We start from the raw sequence: 19,658 nt of genomic DNA, 5'->3' as shown, positions 1-19,658 counted from the left end.
ATGACAACAGAGTGCAGTTGGTTTAATAATTATATTACATTATTATTATGTTGAAGTTGTTTTCCCCTCCAGAATTTCAGTTAGTAGAATCTTGTTTTAAAGGAATAGTTCACCCAAAAATGAAAAATTCTGTCATTATTTACTCACCATGTTGGTCCAAGCCTGTATGAGTTTATTTGTTCTGTTGAAGATATTTTGAAGAATGCTGGAAACTTATCAGTTGGGGAAAGAAAAAAAAATACTTTCTTCAAAATATCTTCATTTGTGTTCAACAGAAGAAATAAACTCATGCAGGTTTAGAACAACAAATGATTACAATTTTTGATTGAACTGTCCCTTTAATCTTAGAGGATTCTTTTGGATTGATTCCAAATTATGATTAAATTCTTTAAGATTTTGAAAGGGGTAAATTAGGTAATTGGGGACATTTGACACTGGGGTTTTACATATAGCCTATAAATAACAAATGTCTTGCATAATTCCCTTTAAAAGGGGGGATTGCTATCTTTTCCCTTTTTTTAAAGACATTAACACTTAAGGGTATTTTAGCTAACCATTATGTATTATTGAGCAGGATCATTTAGGCTATATATATATATAAGTCATTCTAGTTTTTTAATTATTTATTATTATTATAAAAAAAATTTTTTTAGGTCTATTATCGTTTCTAGTTTTGGTAGTAACTCGGTTATACTGATTTACCCTCATGGAACGTTATTTATAATAAATCAGAATAACCCGAACAGCTTTTAAAATAGATAAAGTAACAAATCCAAACTGTTTTATTTTTTAATTAATGCTCAATAGCATAAGAACATTGTCAAGGAATTACATACAAATACATATAATAAAACAAAGAGAGAGACATAAAAAAAAAAAAAAGAATTATACAAAAAACCATGAAAAACAAAAGATGACAAGACAAGGAGACACAAGAATGCATACATTACCATTGATACAATAACACAAACATTAATATACAGGGAAAGCTTTTAAATACATGTATTTTCTTTAAACATCTCTTCATAATATTTTATAAATCTTTGGGATTTTTTGTTATTTATACAACTAAGAGATTTAAGAAGAGATATGAATTCAGTTTTAAAACGGGGATAAGATGGATTCCAAACTGTTTTATGAGCCCGCCGTGAGCAGGAACTGACGTCAAATGTTTGCGACAGATGTTGCTAGCAGTTTTTTTGAAACATTAAGCCACATAACCAGGGAGTTCTATCAGCTTGTTTCTTTTTGCTCGACTGATCTCATAAAAATGTAGACATTGCGCGTAGATATCAAAATGTCGCCAGAGCTGGAAAAGTGCCCGAGAAGCCTGTTGGTGTGCGAGAAATCAAACTTCTTGAATGAAAAGTCCCGGCATGACATCCACGTGTCGAAGCACAACTTTAATTACAAAGTGAGTTTAACCATTTAAACGTTTGCTGAACATATTGATGTTTCAACTGTGCTTCGATTGTATGTGGATGCCGCTGTGTCCGCAGATCTCAGTGCTGATACCTGAATGTGGGATCCTGCCTGCGAATATCAGCAGCGTCCTCCACAGCTTCAGCTCTTACTATTTAGTGCGGGATCTGCCGGTTTATCAACTTCTGGAAGAAACTTTCCTCGAGTCGCTTGTAAAGAAGGGTAGGAGAAGAAATATGCTATTGTACGTCAATATCATTTTTTTTTGTGTTGAATCAGATATTTCGATTTTTATCTTTGTACGCAGGAAACTTCTATGCGCTTTCTTACAACACCAAAATTGATGAAGACAATGCCATTGCACTTCTTTCCAGCGGTAAGCAAGACACTTACAGGGATAAACAGCATTGTCTGGATGGCCGGTTGCATAAACAGCTTAGACTAGTCTTAAAAGTTAGTCATCATTTCTGCAGGATGAGTCATAATAATAAAAAAAGATGTATTTTACATAACGTAGATTGGTCTGATTTGAATCTGAAAATTAAGACTGATTACCACTTGGTTAACTGCTGGCTAATCAAACTAGTTTTTAAGACACAGTGGTAACACAGTGACTATGTTTATGCAACTGGTCCTTAGTGTATTTAAAAAAAAACACATAAAATGACATGGTTTTGAAACTTTTTTTCCTACTATAATTGAGATAATCGCTTGTCTTCAAACTCTAATACTTTTGATATATTGAATCAATGTGGTTGGTTAATTTATTATTTTACATTAATCACAATATTCTGTAAGTCCAGAAGTTATGTTCTATACATTTTATATTGCCACCTTTTGCCCCCCCCCCCCCCCCCTTTATTTTAAAGTTATTACTATATTAATATTAACATACTTGCTATTTGGTTTAATTTAAAATGCCAACATCTGCTAAGAGTTAATTGTGACAAGCACATTAGTATATAGACATGGACTAATAGATATGAAATGTTCATTTTAAACTTTTTTTTTTTCAGGTCAGTTAATTTTGTCTCTAGATAAAGACACATATGAACAACTTGGCTTGGAGGGACGCCCGTCTCTGTACAATCACAAAAAAGCCATGAGATTTGGTAAATCTCTTTATTCTCAGTAGCTTTTTATGCATGAAATGAAGGTGTTTTAATGTGAAACATAACATTTTCTGTGTGAACAAAAACTCGTATTATAATAATTATAAAATGTCTTTGTTTTGCAGTCGTGACTCTGGATCTCACTGACAAAAGCTTGACCCCAGGCACCAAACGATACCAGCGGGTTCTCTCAAGTTTGAAGGACAGACTACCACTCAGATATGACTTTCTTTTCACTAAATACAACACAGGTTTGTCTTAAGTAATCCATCATCCCCATCACTGACCTTAACAAACACATTTTTAAATTGCCTTAGCCTTTTGTTTTTCCGAATTTTTCAGGTTCAGATGAAGATCAGACTCTTAACAAGCTGTTGTCCCGGTACTCATACGAGGAGCACAAGCCTGCTTTCAGCCATCACACCCTGAAAAATATACCATGTCCCACACTTTACCCATCAGATATACAAGGAAAGACACTGTCATGTGACCCACATCACTTCTTGGAGTGGCTTGGAGCGGTAAACCTGGACATCAGCTGGTGAGTGAGCTGAGGAACAGTTATGAAGTGTTAAATTCACAAAAGCCAGTTGCTGTATCATGCACCGCTCTTGTAGGATTGTCATCTGCTAAATAGTCGAATTGGCTCCATATATTGTACATTTAGTACCTGAAGACTGTGGCACAGAGACTAAATGAATTGTCTATGACAATAAAGGAGTTCTGGGTGTGTTTTGACTGCATTTCTCAATTTAACAATGTATGTTTTCAGTGAAAATGCTGCTGACAGTTTCCTGTCGACATATGTGTGTCCAGAGCCCCAGAGCTCTGTCAGTCAGGCCTTGCTGTGCACAGTTACTGGCTTTATCTCACCTGAGAATGTGTTTGTGCTGCTGCAAGAACTCAGGTGAGAGCCCAGCATTACTGTCACCTACTGTATCCCAACTTAATATGCAGAGACGACTAGAAGTATGCCATTTGTAGGATAATTTCCCCAAAACACGGTGGCATTATTACAACATTGATCAAGAACATTATTTTCAAAGTTCTGTTGTAATTTTTGTGAAAAACAAGTGCCTTAAATTGTATTGACTGTGCACTGGTAGTGTACTTCAAATACTTAACAACTACATTTAAAATAAATTCATATTAATTAAATAAAAGGCAACTTAAGTGTACTTAAAGAGTACACATTAAAAATGCACTTTATTGTACTCATTTTAATGTTTTGACTAACATACCAAAGCACTTGTAAAGTAATCGATTCTAATTTTAACAGTAGTGTGTTATACAAAATTATATTTAAAATAAATATATTTTAAATGCACTAAATTGCAACTTTATCATTACTAATGTGTAATTAAATACAGGTTGACCCAGAAAAACTTTATCACAAGTACATTACAATACAGTCTTGTCTTTTTGAATTTAATTTTATAAAATATATATTTTTTTATTGTATTCATGATATGTTGATAAATGTTTCATTTGTGTCTGCCATGTAATTTATTGATATGGCAATAAATTTACATATGACATGTTTCAATAGATATGTCATTACAGTATATTTTAGTTTTTTTAATTCTTGTCAGTGCATTCAGTACACTTTAACCATATTTCATAAAACAACAGAAGTAATGAGATTACAAAGATGTACATTTCTGTCATGACAACTCTCGGAGGGATTGGCATGGTAATGTACGTGACAATGTTAAAGTATTTGGTCTTGGCGGAATAGATCTGCTACGCTGCTGCTGCGGCAGAGCAAGTACTGAGACTTGCTACTGACAATACATCCACAACATGCTGCTGTGAGCATGTAAGAAATACTGCTGCTGCACATATAACATATATGGAATAACCCTCATAGCATACATGATTCACCCCTTAGCAGATCTGTACAGGTGGAGGGTTTCTGAAGTGCGCTGCAAACTGCTACCACAAGCATTAGCCAAGTATTTAAATGTTGAGCAGTGAGCTCATTGGCTACCGGATACAGGAGAGAACCAATCAGCTGTGATGTGATGTCCTTATGTCATACTGAGTTAGATCGGCGTCATCTAGTTTAATGCTAGAACCTTGTATATAAAGTCCCCCCTAGTGGGTAAAAAAAAAAAAAACTTTAAAGTTCAGCTAATTGTATTTAATGTTAAATTATAATACATTTACCTTTAATTGCAACTAAGTGTCTGAAAACTGTGTATATATTAGTGTTTAAGTAATATTATTATTGTTAGAAGTATGGTATAGTGTACTTTTGAAACTTACAAGCGGTTTATTTCTCTGCCCTGAATCATCCAGGCAGTATTTCGATGACCCGAAATTTACACCATGGATCTCCCTCACTGTGCATGGATTTATGGATAGTCCTGTGTCATGGGGAGCCACAGAACATGGATTCCTTAAAGGTGGTGAAAATCTCTACAATTTTGTTTGCTTCAAGAATCAGGACTACTGGTTACACATGGCTACCGGTGCTCAAGACGGCTGCCCACCCTAAAACAGTGGACATGCGACACTTTTTTTTTTTTTAATTCATGCAACTTTGTTAGAATGTAAAATACAAACATAAATATAAAATGTACGCTGTTGTTTCAAGTTTTTTTTTATTAAATTATAAGAGGACAACAGGAAGTAAAAAAAAAAATGTATAGAATATCAATTTATTTGGACCAGTCATTTTCACAGCTGTTACATGTTCAGAAACCTAAAAATAATCTTTACAGATTGTACAATTTATAGCATTTAGTATATCAACCCTAAGAATTATGCCTTGCCATTATTTATATATATATATATATAAAATCTAATTTTGACCAGCATTTGAAACTAAAGGCAGATCACATTATGTACAGCTATGCTGAAAGTCCAAAAATGCTGATAATAGATATAATTTTGTCAGTGAAGTGACTGGAACAAAGTTATTTTCCTCAGGTATAGAATCAGCAATGTTTTACATCAAACTACAATACCCTGTATACAGAATTCAAAAGACATCCATAATAGCGAGAGGGTTGAGCTCAAATAATGTCTCATTAACAAAATAAACAAAAAAACGAAACAAATTTCAGATATTGCAAAGCTGCATTAAGAAAATTAGGATGTGTTTCTGGTTTTGCGTTTCAAGGTTATTAACAGATATTGAACGTTAATTATCACAGATCAAAGTTTCATTGACAGTTTACAAGTCAATGAAGCAGAGTTTACATAAAGTTAAAAGGTATTAGACATTAATGTCACAATGCACTTCATAATCAAATATAACCTGCCACATTGTTTTGGAAAAATCGCCAATTAAAATAACTGAACAAAAGCAGAATAGAAATAATCAAAACAATTCTATTTCCACAATCATAAATATAATTTTGTAAACAAGAATTCACTTTACAAAACCATTTGGGAAGGGAAAAACATACAGAATAAGGAATAGTGCATAGATAACTGTACCAGAAACATGCTATAGCATGAGATTTTGAACAGGACGCTTCATTGCTAAAAATCAAAATATGGATTTTGAGAGGTAGGGCTTTAGCACTAGGGGAAAAGACGTTTGCTAAGTCACATTTTATGCAATTTTATGTGGACAGTCTCACAACCAATTTTCTGACTCCATCCCCACCCATGTTATAAAAAATTGTAATGAAAGAAATCCATTTAATTTAATAACAGTGCATACTAGCTAGTCACTACAGATGTTTGGGGTGGATTTCAGTAGGATCTTCCCTTAGAGACGGTTGTTTAATCTCCAGGGCTCTTCTGATGATACAGCAGTCCAGTCCGTTTGAACCAGCAGATTTAAAAACGCCAGCATCCTTTATTGACTCACGAGGAACATACCTCAATCAATTTCATAAAGTCATAAGTTATTAAATTAGAAATACTGTCATCAACATTTACATCAAAATTATTTGGTGGTGTTACTCCAAAGCAGTTTGTACATCGAGAACATACAAATAAAATTCCAAGCAGAAAACGTTTAAAGTTAAGCCAGCAAAAGTTAACTTTGATACAAACGGTAAATTCCTACTAAGCCAGAGCTTTGCAAATCCACATGTACTTGAGTATTAATTTTGTTCATTTGATCATGTAAATCAAAAATTTAATTTGTAGGTTTCAAGTCTGTATAACAGCACTGACACTAAATCTCTTAAGCACTGGTGTCATTTTTGTTGCCGTCAGTGTCTGTTTTTCTTGATATAACTGTATCCATTCATAAAAAGAACTTCAAAGGGCTGGCCGATGTAAATACCAGCAGGAGTTGCATGAATATTCAAGATAAACAAGGCTTGAGATTACTTCTATTAGCTGAATAAAGAGTACCTGCTGAAGAAAAGCCTGCTAAAGACTTGATTCTAATTACAATCTGATATCCAAAACGGGCAAAATTCTACTTATTCAAGTCTCATGCATCCTTTTCTTGAATTACACTGATATTATCCATCTTTTCTCAAACAGTCTGCATAAGCGGTACTTCGAAAAGTAGCCCAAATCTGTATTACCTCTATGACAAAGCAAGTCATTACTTGATACAACAGAAATTGTGCAGAAAGATGACAGGAATTGACATATATCAAGGCATTTTGACCTTCTGCGCAGTGCAAGATTTATCACAAACTTTGCATTAAAGTCATTATCAAGTGTAGCAGATTGAGACGCTGCTTTCTGCAGTCTGAAGAGAATGAAAGTTGAACGAAGATGAAGTGCGGGTTTGACCACGCCAGTCTTCCACTGTTCCATAAAAAAAATCCTACTAAAAAAGTAACCACTGACAAACCTTGTTTAAATAACATCAGGCACTTGAGGATGGAGGTTTTGACACCCGTAGGACATTTAACTGACTTAGAATTCATCGATTTTCTTCTGGAGATATTTGAGTATGGAGTCCATGCCCTGAGGAGAGCCCCAGACCCTCTTAAGTGCCTCACATTCCCTCTCGTTGGCCTGCTCCAGGGCGGCCCGGTTAATGTTCCTCACCAGTGCTTTGGACTCGCGCAGAACCTTCAGTGTTTACGGCAGCATCAGCATGACAAATACAATGAGGGGAACAAAATCAGGAAGAAAAGGAAAAGAAGGCACATGACTTATGGATGTGGATGCATTGTGAATTTGTAAAGAAGTGTTATCGCAACGGTATTTGAACAAAAAATACATGATGTACCAATGATTCAAAATCCTCAAGGGTCTAAGCAGGGTTTAAAGCATGTTTAAGGATAAAGCTTATTTACAATTTATTCTAAAAAGACTATGAGAATCAAATGCACATGAGTTACAATGAAAGACCATTACAGGAAAAAACACAAAACACAATATGAAAAGTTGAGGGGATTGTGTGGATGTATGCATTGAGAAAATGTAACAAGAAGAAAAAAAAACAAACAAATGAAAAGATGACTTACAACTGAATTACAAGATACTAGCTCCTTGATGCGAGCCATGACTTCCTGTGTGAAGGTCCCTGGCCACAGAACCTGGGACACAAGTCCTTTGGCACAAGCCTCCTGAGCAGTCAACTTCCTCCCACTCAGTAGCATTTCATTAGCCTACATTGACAGTAGAGAAACAAGAAATCAGAATTCTAGGGATGCACAATATTGGATTTTTGCCGATATGCCGATATTTTTCAACTCATTTTGGCTGATAGCTGATACAAATATATTTCCTTTTTTTGGAACACCAAGTCTCTCCTGTGCAGAGATTATAAACAAAAGATTTTTATGTTGCCATTTTATTTGTAGTTTTAACATTTGTAGATGTTTTAAAGCAAAAGAGTTGTACACATTCTAAAAATCTATTAGAATAATTTAAGTTTTCATAATCCATTTAAAAAAAGATATAAATCACACATTAATAAATAAATCTGTGTGTGTGTGTGTATGTATTATATATATAATTATTTAATTTACAAGTGTCACAACAATAATCATTATTACAGCCTGGACAGACCTGATACAAGCATACAAGTAATAATTAAAAAAACCTGCCTGAAAAGATGGGTCTTAAGGCGAGATTTAAAAACATAATTGAGGAGCTGCATGACTAAAGGTTTGAGACCACATAGAAGTTGTGTGAATTCGAGGGTGAACAAGAGTGTGTACAGAAGATAATCTTAGAGTGTGAGTAGGAGTGTAGATATGAAGGAGGTCAGATAAGTATTATTGAGTGCCTTGTAAGTAAGAAGGATTTAAAGTCAATACGGTACTGATCTGGGAGCCAATTCAAGTGTTGTAATATGGGAGAAATGTGTTCAGTTATAGGAGTTCTGCAAATAATATGAGCAGCTAAATTCTGTACTAACTGAAGTTTATTGAGAAGCTTTGAAGGCAGACCATAAAAAAAAAAGAAAAAAAAAAGAGCATTACAATGCTAAATACAGGAAGTGACTAAAGCGTGAACAAGAATTGCTGTGCTCTTTACCAAAAGACCCAGATGAAGTTGATTAATATTACGTATGTGGAAATATGCAGAGCGAATGACACAGTTTATATATGCTTCGAATGATAAAACACTGTCAAAGATGACACCCAAACTTTTAACCTGTTCAGAAACAGACACTGGAAAAATTATCTATATTCACTAAGGAACATTTAGACTTGGCCAGATTGGTTTTTGTACCAAGAAGAAGAATTTCAGTCTTACTAATATTTAGTTTAAGAAGATTTGATGTAAACCAGTCTTTAATCTCAGCTACACAATCTGAGAGGATAGACAGAGGAAAAGTAGAGGTGGGTTTGGAGAACTGGTAAAGTTGGGTGTCATCAGCATTGAAGCGGAATTGAATACCAAACATCCTAAAATATATCAGATAATCCCGGACCTGGGCTGCAACAATCCTTTCCAGTATTTTAGAAAGAAATGGGAGATTTGAAATGGGGTGAAAATGATCAAAGTTACTCGAATCAGCCCCCGGTTTTTTAGGTATAGGAGTTATCACAGCAGTTTTGAGTGAAGACAGAACAATACCAAAAAGTGAAAAGTGTATAATATCAGTAATTAAAGAAGAGAGAGAAGGTAAACAGGCTTTAACCAGATATGCTGGAATAGGATTCACGTGACAGGTAGTAGAAGATTTTTTAAATAAAATGGACTACTTCCTCCGTGCTCGGACGTAGTGGAAAGAGTAGAAATTAGAGGTTGGTCAGAACAAATAAAAAGAAATTACTTAATATTATCTTTGTAATTATATGCTTACTATTTTTATAAATGTGTTTTAATGCATACATGAATATATACCCGTCAAACATTTAGAATAATTAAGATTTTTGAAATTTATTGACAAATCCCTTATGCTCACGGTGCATCTTGGTGTTGGACAAAGAAAAGAACATGAAGAGTTTTTGCAAAAACAGATAACTCCGTTTTTTAAAATGTTTAAAAAAAACAAACATGTTTTTTATTATGTTATCATGTTTTTCTGTTTTGCTGTGTTGGTTAGCTGTATTTTTTTTACTTAATTAAAATAATCCAACTGCAGTTTGAGATTGAGATTAACTGGAATGCACAATGAAAAAAACATGATTTTTGAAAATGGTTAAAAACTGAGTTATCGGTTTCTGCAAATGAACTCTTCATATATTTATGATTTAACGGCAGCAGTGATGATGAGCACCAGTCATTGTTGCCACATTTCTTGTTTCTCATGCCCACTTCACGCGTGCCTGCTGGGTGGTGATCAAACGGACAAGGCGGTACTGTCACAAGCGGAGATAGTCACTCCACAAATCTTGCCAGTGGTTTTCTCTTATCTTGGTTGTTTTGTCATAAGCTCTGCTGCCATACTACTCCATTAATTGATACTATAAATACATTTTCAGGCTAATAAAATCTGTACAGGCTCCCTTAATGTTTTCATTGCCTGTTTGATCAGCCATTAATTCTAACGGCCTCTCTATGTAGCAGTTTATACAGATGCCTGACATTTTATAAGTTTCCTTCCTTTACCAGCAAGAGCTACGTTTGTCAGAGAGAGGTTCTGGTAGTCAATAACGAAGGATATGGAACATTAACATTGTTGCTGTTTATTTACAATGGCGGAGAAAATTAATCGAGAAAACACCTCAATTAAAACCTAAAATAAAACCTAGATCAACAATTCCTTGATTAGTTCTAAACCTTGCTTATTTTAATCCCTATTGGTCCAAACCACCCCTTATTTTAGTTAAAAAAGATTTTATTTTTATTTATTCCTGTGAATGCAAAGCTGAATTTTCCACAGTCATTACTGCAGTCTTCAGTGTCACATGATCTTTATTAATTATTATTGGTGCTCAATTATTCTTATTTCTATCAATGTTAAAAAAAACTGATACATTTTTTCAGAATTCTATGATTTATAGAAAGTGTTAACTTCTTTATCTAACAATAAATCTTAATAAATAATAAATCTTTTGTAAGATTATAAATGTGTTTACTGTCACATAGGGATGCACCGATAGGATTTTTTTTGGTCGATACCGATTTTAACAAACAACTATTGGCTGATTCCGATACAAATATTGGTCAATTGCATAAAGCAGGGGAAAAAAAAGAAAAAAAGATCGGTTCACTCGGAGCAGAATCAGTATTTGAACGTTTCTGTTCCTGCATTCCTCTGTGAATAATAATAATAATAATAATAAATAAAGTACAGCGTTTAATATACTCAAAAAGAAAAAAAATCATGAGACTTGAATGATCTCTCTTAGTCATAGCCAATACAGCATCATCTTTTCTAGATTTACCAAAGACCAAATGTATTAAACAAAAGAAAAAACTGTCAACGCAATAAAAACATTAAATCATTTTTTTTTCAAGATATTAAAAAATGTTTCAGCATGGATTAACGCTATTCCTGTAAGCGTTAATTTTGCGAGGAAAAAACGTCCTAAATTAGTAGGCTGTACGTTGCATTTTATTATTGCATTCAAAAATAATGTAGGCTAAAATAATGGTAAATAAAAGCAAAATTACAAACAATTAGGCTATTTTAGTTCCATTCTCTCCACAACAAATCCTCTAAAGTTGTATTTAGGCTAAATATAAGCGTCAAGCCAAAACGAATTAATTTAAAAACTAAACTGAAGCCTACCTCTCTCATTCTGCATGAATCCAAATGTTTCAGTATTCGCGAAGTATCTGGAGGCTAACCTATTATTTATTATGTAAACTATAGGCTTTGTTCTTCACTCGTATTAACGACGTAAAACATCATCCTTCACATATAGGCTATATCAGCAGTGAGGCGCTGGTCACACTGAACGGCACAGACTGTACTACAGACTATTTAAATTGAGCAGTGTAACTTTTTATGTTTCTTTAACTATTTTATTTGGATAATGAACAGGCACAGGGGCACGGGAAGATGCTTTCAGTTGGGGGTACTGTGTGTGTCCGTGTTGGGGGATGGGGGGGGTTGCACGCTAGCGTCACGTGTTCATGAGGATTAGGCTAATCATCCCATATAGAAAACATTACAAGTAAAATTAATCATGTTTATAAAGATAAACATGGGTTTATTATAGCCCACGTACAATTTACATTTTAGAGATCATTACAAATAAATTATTAAATGCTAAAACTGAATAAATTTAAATGAACAACCCTTGCGTTGCATTTGCAACCATGTGAAAACAGGGGGTGCTGCAGCCCCCTCAGCACCCCTACTTCCTGCGTCCCTGGGCTGTAATGTCAAATTAGCAAAAATTTGTTGTATATGTGTGTGTGAGGCACCGACGCGATCACTGCATTGTTTTCCTAACTGTTACTCCGTAATTTATGGTCATACCAAAGCTGGTTTGTCATACAGATAGAAGCAAAACATCATTCAAAACTGTAAAGCTTTTGTAAAATAAAGAAAAGTGCTTTCTGCCGTCTCGTTTTTTCCCTGTGAACTTCGGAGCGCGTTACAATTACTCTCCGAAACTCAGCACAATTTTTTTTTCTTTCATTTTGTTAATCTGTTAATGATTTAAGAGAAATATATTTTGTGTATAGGCCTACATATTCCTTTTTATGTAGTCTATATAGTTTAATTCTGTTTTCTCCATTTACAGAAACGCTGCAGGTGCGTGATGTCGCCTTGTGTGAATCTATGTTCTACACTGGTTTCAAACAAAAAGCTGCATATTACCAAAGTCCCTTTAAGACAAGTCATGTAAATCGGCGGCCATCTTTGAAATGCCTCTCGGGCATGCAAGTGCAACTCCTATCTCTTTGAACGGGGAAACATCAAGTTCTCCAAAACTGTTCACTAAGCTTTCATATTTGAAATCACCAAAGAAATCTGACAACAACTGTGTCATAAATGTTGTTTCTTTTCCACAAATATCGTTATAAAAAGCTTATTTTTCAGGCTAAGATTAGCCAGTGCGCATGCGCAGTCCTAAGCACACGTCTCAAAACATTGACTGTTTCTATAGCAACCGGGACTTCTAATGGCAGCTGCAGTGATGCACTGACTTTAACAATTAGCGATTGGCTCTTTCATTCAGAAGGCTGGGCTTCCTGTGTTTGAGCGGCCATATTGAGCATTGTATTTTTCCCCATTCAAAACTATACGAGTAACATGTCTTGGGTATTCTATAGTCTTTGATATTACCTGCCATTCATTCTCACTTAAATGTAGACCTAATGCTTGGCGGTTCGTGACATATCCTTGGATAAACTCTAACGCCGGTGCATTGCCATTGCGACTTACCTATGATGAATTTACAGCTGAGAGCGGGCATTTCACTCGTTGGATGCGTCAGCGTCACGTTTGCATATGGCTGTACTATGCCGCCTGACAAACTATATTTTCTACAGATTTTATTTTGTTTTGGCAAGTATTTAATTATTTTGCTCTGAGAAAAACGTTGGATTATGCACCAGACATGCAACTTGTGGTCTCCATGCAGTTAATTAATAAACCATCGGTATCGGCCCTTTTTATGCTACTTCCGATATGCCGATGGTTTTAAAATTATCAAAAATCGGCCAATAAATATTGGCAGCCAATTCTAGCAAATGGCTGCAATATAACAAAGAGTGAAAAATTTAAGGGGGTCTGAATACTTTCCGTACCCACTGTATATATATATATATACACACATAAATAAATAAATATAAAATGTATATATTTCTTATATCTTACCCCAAACTTTTGAATGGTAGTTAATCACGGTTTACACAAAAATGTTAAACAGCACGACTGTTTTTAACATTGACAATAATATAATAATAATAATATTATTATTTGTCTTTTTTGGTTTTTATGTATGTGTAATGTATAAACATTACACATACATAAAAACCAAAAAAGACAAGTTATTCATGCAGAGGCACACTTGATGTACTCACCGAGGCGACTCCCATGATGAGAGGGAATGTTACAGAGGAGCAGGCATCTGGGGTTTGGCCAAAGATTGTGTAAGGAGTCTGGAACCAAGCCTTCTCATTGGCCCAGATGACATCGCACAGGGGCAAGATAGACGCTCCAAGCCCAATAGCAGGCCCATTCACAGCGGCAATGATGGGCTTCTTGAACTGAATAAATGTGTTGACGAAAGTTCTGAAGACAACAGAAAACACATTGGTTTATATATAGCTACTATTACAAAACAGTTCCCTGAAATATGGTGGTAAAATAGCTGTCATAATATTTATATTCTCATCATTTTGTACCTGATTGTCTCTGCCATTTTGATACTTTCTTTTTTCTTATCATCCGTGAGCCGCCTAATAAAATAGATGAAGTCGAGGCCAAAGCAGAAGATGTTTCCCACGGCGCTCAGTAGAACAAGTTTACTGTCATCAGCTGCAGCTGTGGCCATGGCACTCTGAACCTCTTTCATTACCTGAAAACCATTTGAGTGATGTTATATCACATCAGAGTGGGGTGAATGACCAATATCACAGTACGAGTAATATCATATATAATAGAAACCTAGTTACACTGTGTCTATGTCAGAATGTGACAAGACGTGTGAAAACAAAATGGCTTCCATTACATGCGCCTTTCTGTGACACAGTCTGGAAAGAACACTATACATGTACTGTATGGCATCAGATTTTTTTTTTTTACTGTCATACCATCCAGCCTGAATTCAGAGATTGAGGTTTTTACTTTTTAAACTATAAAAACCAATGAGTGAAATGTCAAGATACTTAAAAAGTTCAAACTCTTTTAATGCATTTTAAATCTAAAGTCAAATCAACATTTCTAACATGAAATATATTTGTACCCACATCAGGATTCAGTGAGTTGTTCTCAGAGGTCTTTGTAGAAAACAGAATGTGTGTAAAGCCATCTTGTTTCTTAACTACAATATCCCTGTAGCGGTAAGCACTCTCAGTTTGACGAACACTAAAGCGCAGACGCTTGTCGAAAGTTGCACGGTCCTCAAAACGCCTTTTGCCTGTCAGCCCTGAGCTGCTCATCACTCCTGCTGCAGCACTCTGAGTAACGGCTGTTCCATTTGCAGACGAGGCCTCCATGAGGGTAGTCACGCCTATGAAACAACATCAAAAGCAAAAGTGAATGAATAAAATATGATATAAATAAAATATAGCAATACTGTAGTAATAATCATATATATATATATATGATAAAAAACACTTTTATTATTTTGTAAATATCAATAAATATATAATAAAAAAAAACTTAACAAATTAAGCTGTTTTCAACATTAATAAGAACTGTTTCTTGAACACTAAATTGGCATATTCAAATGATTTCTGAAGGATCACGTGACACTGATGATTGGAGGAATGACACTGAAAAATACGCTTTGCCATCAGGAATAAATTAAATTTTAAAATACATTAAATAAATAAAACCTCTTATTTTAAATTGTAATAATATTTCAAAATCCTACTGTTTTTAATGTATTTCTGATCAAATAAATGCAGTCTTGGTGAGCATAAGAGACTTCATTCATAAACCCTGAAAAATCTTACTGAACTGAACTTTTGAAGGGTTGTGTATATTTATGGATGCAACATCATGGCCTGAAATTAATTAATTTTAGTGAAAGTCATCTGCATATGCAAGTATAAACAAAAGTTAGACCGATTACATTTTAAAATGATTTCCTTCTGTTATACAAATCAAGACCATTGTAGCAAATGTTAAGAGAGAGAGAGAGAGAGAGAGAGAGAGAGAGGGAGAGAGAGAGAGAGAGAGAGAGAGCGAGGGGGAGAGAGAGAGAGAGAGAGAGAGAGAGAGCGAGAGAGAGCAGGGGAGAGAGAGAGCGAGAGAGAGCGCGAGAGAGAGAGCGAGCGCGTTTTTGAACATTAAAGCATGTCAACATATTCTGTTACACCAAATACACAAAATAATGATCTTTAAAAAAAAGCATCATATGACCCCTTTAATGGAAAGCTAGCATTGTTATATTCAGGATAACATACGCCTTCTGAATCAACTCCAGGAGGTACCCTCAAAAATCACTTGATGTTCTGCAGTAACACATTTGCTTTCATTCATCAAGTGCTTGTTTATTAGCGTTTATTGTGTTGTTCCATGACTAGAAACACACAATCCATTAAATTATACGAGTAGGGCTGAAACTAAAATATTTAGTGGTGCTTCCAGCCCTGGAACTAAAATCCACTCTACTAAACCTAACTAGAAACACACAATCCATTAAATTATACGAGTAGGGCTGAAACGAAAATATTTAGTGGTGCTTCCAGCCCTGGAACTAAAATCCACTCTACTAAACCTCAAAAGAATGTAGTGTAATGTTTTCAGTGTAAGTCGAGAGAACTCTACCTTTCCCGTTTAACGTGCGGATGGCAGCGGGGGTAATGGGAATCTGCGGTGACAGAAGGGCTGTTAGCGTTCTGGGCCTCGTGCCCATACGAGCCCGTTCCTCTCCTTGTACACGCACAGCTCTGGCGGGTTTCTCCAGCAAGGCCACTTCAGGGGGCACAGCATCTGGCTCTTGGCCTCCCTGCTCCAGACTGTGCGCTGCCTCACTGGGAGACTCCTCTGTGTCAGTGCGGCTGTTCATTGGGCTCTTCGGCACTAGGATTTTGATGCCAGATTTAGCCAGGTCCATACTACGCCGCAGCGCACTCAAAGTGGGAGCAGCTGTCAGCGCTGCCGTCGGAGCCGTGTCAGTGACTGTGCTCGTAATGGCAGTGCCACTGCTACTCACGCCAGCTGATCGCTTACTCTTCTGCTGCTGCGCATCGCTGTTGTGCGGTGAATGCTGTGCTGGCTGAAGCCGTTTTGTGGAGGGTGTGTTTGGGGTGGGGGGAGAGGTCTTCGCTGTGTTAGGACTCACTGAGGACTGCTGAGGCCTGCTGATTTGTTTGCGGGCGTTGCCTCCAGCTGTGCTGGGAGAGCTGCGTGTGGAACGGAGTAAAGCTACGTCTTTCTGCTTCTCGCTGTGTTGCCGGTTAAATTCATGGATGAACTCGACGCAGCTGGACAGGTGATTCTCCGGCTCCCAGGTGTCTCCCTCAAAGCCGTAGCCTCTCCAGCGGACCAGGTACTCAGTCTTGCCCTTTTTGTTCTTGCGTTTGCCTACTATTCTCTCCACCTAAAGAGGGACATGCAGATAAAGTATGGCTTAGTGAAATTTATGTAAAATAATAACATGCTGGAGATTAAAGAACAGCAACAAAGGTTAAAGAAATAGCGCACCCAAAAACAACAATTCTGTTATCAAATTACCCTCACGTCGTTCCAATCCCAGGGCTCGAATTTGCGACCATATGCTCCCGGATTCTAATCAGCGCGACCTCAAAATATATTTGGGTGCATTTGAGTGCAAATAATTTGCATTGAGTGCAAATAATTGTTGTGGTGCGACCCGTTTTAATTTCTTTGCAAAACTTTCGGTAATTACTGCACAGTATGTGCCTGATGCAGTGATGACAGTGATGGCTCCGACATTCTAATCAACATACATAACCAATTAAACTTCACCTTTACATTCTTGACTTTAATGCAGATTTTAGATTCATTATATTAGCCATCAATCACTCAATGTCACTGACACTGTGCTCTGTTGAACTTGGAACTGACCAATCTCTGTTCCGGATTCCAAAATGTCATTTGTGTGGAGATATTACATTGTTATTATATTAAGTCTGCAAACAGCCGGTAATACAGGCCAAAGATGCTGAAGACGAACGCAAAGAGAAAAATACTGAACCAGGCAGAGCAAGATCACTGTTCACGATGCGCGAGATATTAGAAGAAAATCCCAAGTATTGCATTGGTGGTGGGGTTTATATTAATGTAGGCCTGGCGATGAAACGGTATCGATATTTATCGACGGTACACCTTTGATATCGATAGAAAAAATGTTCGATATAGCGCACGATATAGGCACATGCTATGAGTGACGTAGACAGCACCCACAAAAGCACGAACACATGCTGAAATGAGTGCTGTGCCTGCGATGAGGAGATTGTGAATAAAGAATGAATTAGTCGAATTTAAAATAAACATTTGCATTTGAATGTTAGGTGTGCATCAGGGAGCGTCATCAGTGGCGCACGAGATCCGGTGATGTAAGTGCATTTTAATGTTTTGTTAATCTAGCCCACGAGATGCGCCGCTGCTGTGTTATGCATTCAAAATATTAGAGAAATATAGAAGCTCAATGCAGAGAAAATCTTGAATGGGTTAAAACCGAAACCAAGCCATTCACACACAACGCATATTCAGCGCATTTTTAGACGGACAAATATGACTGCTGCACTCACATCTCACAGAAGAGACGTATAGAAAGCCATGCAAAGTTAAAACAGTTTAAACTTTTAGAAAACACATCACGGATTTGTGGAGGTTTATTCCTTTCCACTGTATATGAAACATTGTATCGTTGATACATTTTTTAGCTATATCGCCCAGCCCTATATTAATGTATCACTGAAGGGAACCGACTGTTCTGAGATGGTATTTTCTTTTCATCTTTCATCTTGTACAATGCATTTAAAAGGCACAATATGTAAGATTTTTTTATTAAAATATCCAAAAATCACTAATATGGTTTAGTAATTAAAATCATTTAATTATTGTCCGTGCAGAGGCTATTCTGTTTTATTGATCTATGGCGCATTCATTTTGATTCTTTACACGTGTAATGATGTCCAGTGACTTGTTTGCATTATTTATGCATTATTTTATTTATTTGTAAGACTTTTTTATGACTAAATTTGGTAATGGGAGAGTAAAATTATTTTTAAAGCATACACCGTTCAAACTAGGCTGCTTATGTTGAAGTGTTCGGGATGTGGTTTTTAATGAGGAGACCTTTTTTGTAATCAGGCTCTCAAAAAGTATATAAAAATTTGGATATAGATTTATCGGCCAACATATCGGTTATCAAAAATAAAGAATTATCGGTATCGGCCAAAATTTTCATATCGGTGCATCCCTACAAATGGGACACCCTACGGTCTCGTGGACTTAACGGACACGCGCACGTAGCGGCCACTGTAAGTCCTCAAGACCGAAAGTGCACATGAAGTGTGCCATTTGGGACACGGCCTATAAGTGCAGTCCTGCTTTGTTTACAGCAGTAACCAAGGAAAGACTATTTCGCTGATGTTCCATAAGCGCCACCTGCTGTCAGAGAGTGAATATGCATCTCAGGCAGGCAGACTTATCAAAGAATATTCAGGACTTTTTCCAAAAGGAATTGCAAATTGTATTTTCAATTGTGTTTTCCACATGTGGGCGCATAAATTGTGACAATCCAAATGCAACTGCAAATTTTGCATTACCATTTGCATTTTCGCTTTCGTGAATGCACAGTGACTGCCACATTCCAAATGAAAAAGCAAAGTCCATTTGCAACTGTATTTACCATGTCTTACGAGCAGAGGCGGACAGTAACTAAGTACATTTACTTGAGTATCTGTACTTTACTTGAGTATTATTTTTTCTGGGAACTTATGACTTTAACTTCACTACATTTGAAAGACAAATATTGCACTTTTCACTCCACTACATCTCTATCAAGGTCCTCGAAGTAGAAAGTTGTTACTATGTAGCAGCTTTGAAAGTCAGCTTCTCTAAAACGTGACTTTCTTTTTTTTCAGGCAGTTTATCAGTAATCACTCTTGTAGGGCTACATGAAGTGATTTCCCAGCATTTTGGGAACTGACCAGTTGCAAATGTGATATTTATTTACAACAATTCAATAA

The 19,658-nt window shown here is 36.1% G+C and overlaps 2 protein-coding genes across 2 annotated transcripts in view; one reads left to right on the top strand and one right to left on the bottom strand.

Moving 5' to 3' along the window:
* Positions 1-1,144: 1,144 nt before the first annotated feature.
* On the top strand, positions 1,145-5,082 carry rpp40 (ribonuclease P/MRP 40 subunit). Its single transcript, XM_016272331.1, has 8 exons — positions 1,145-1,414; positions 1,500-1,644; positions 1,730-1,798; positions 2,439-2,534; positions 2,660-2,785; positions 2,877-3,075; positions 3,307-3,441; positions 4,836-5,082. Exons 1-8 carry the CDS (start codon positions 1,298-1,300, stop codon positions 5,032-5,034), a joined length of 1,086 nt encoding a protein of 361 aa, XP_016127817.1. The 5' UTR covers positions 1,145-1,297; the 3' UTR covers positions 5,035-5,082.
* Positions 5,083-5,913: 831 nt separating this feature from the next.
* Positions 5,914-19,658, bottom strand: part of cdyl (chromodomain protein, Y-like) — a 32,703-nt gene continuing 18,958 nt past the window's right edge. Inside the window, exons 2-7 of the mRNA XM_016272319.1 lie at positions 16,264-17,038; positions 14,736-14,998; positions 14,172-14,344; positions 13,848-14,058; positions 7,931-8,074; positions 5,914-7,532 (exon numbers count right to left, since the gene is read on the bottom strand). Coding sequence (XP_016127805.1) covers positions 7,374-7,532; positions 7,931-8,074; positions 13,848-14,058; positions 14,172-14,344; positions 14,736-14,998; positions 16,264-17,038 — 1,725 coding nt within the window. The 3' untranslated portion in view covers positions 5,914-7,373. The remainder of the gene's footprint in view (positions 7,533-7,930; positions 8,075-13,847; positions 14,059-14,171; positions 14,345-14,735; positions 14,999-16,263; positions 17,039-19,658) is intronic.

This window comes from Sinocyclocheilus grahami, unplaced genomic scaffold (genome assembly GCF_001515645.1).
Source record: "Sinocyclocheilus grahami isolate Dianchi unplaced genomic scaffold, SAMN03320097.WGS_v1.1 scaffold5.1, whole genome shotgun sequence".
Lineage (NCBI taxonomy): Eukaryota > Metazoa > Chordata > Actinopteri > Cypriniformes > Cyprinidae > Sinocyclocheilus > Sinocyclocheilus grahami.
The sequence above is the reverse complement of the archived record's forward strand: the minus strand, read 5'-3'. Positions and strand labels throughout refer to the sequence as shown.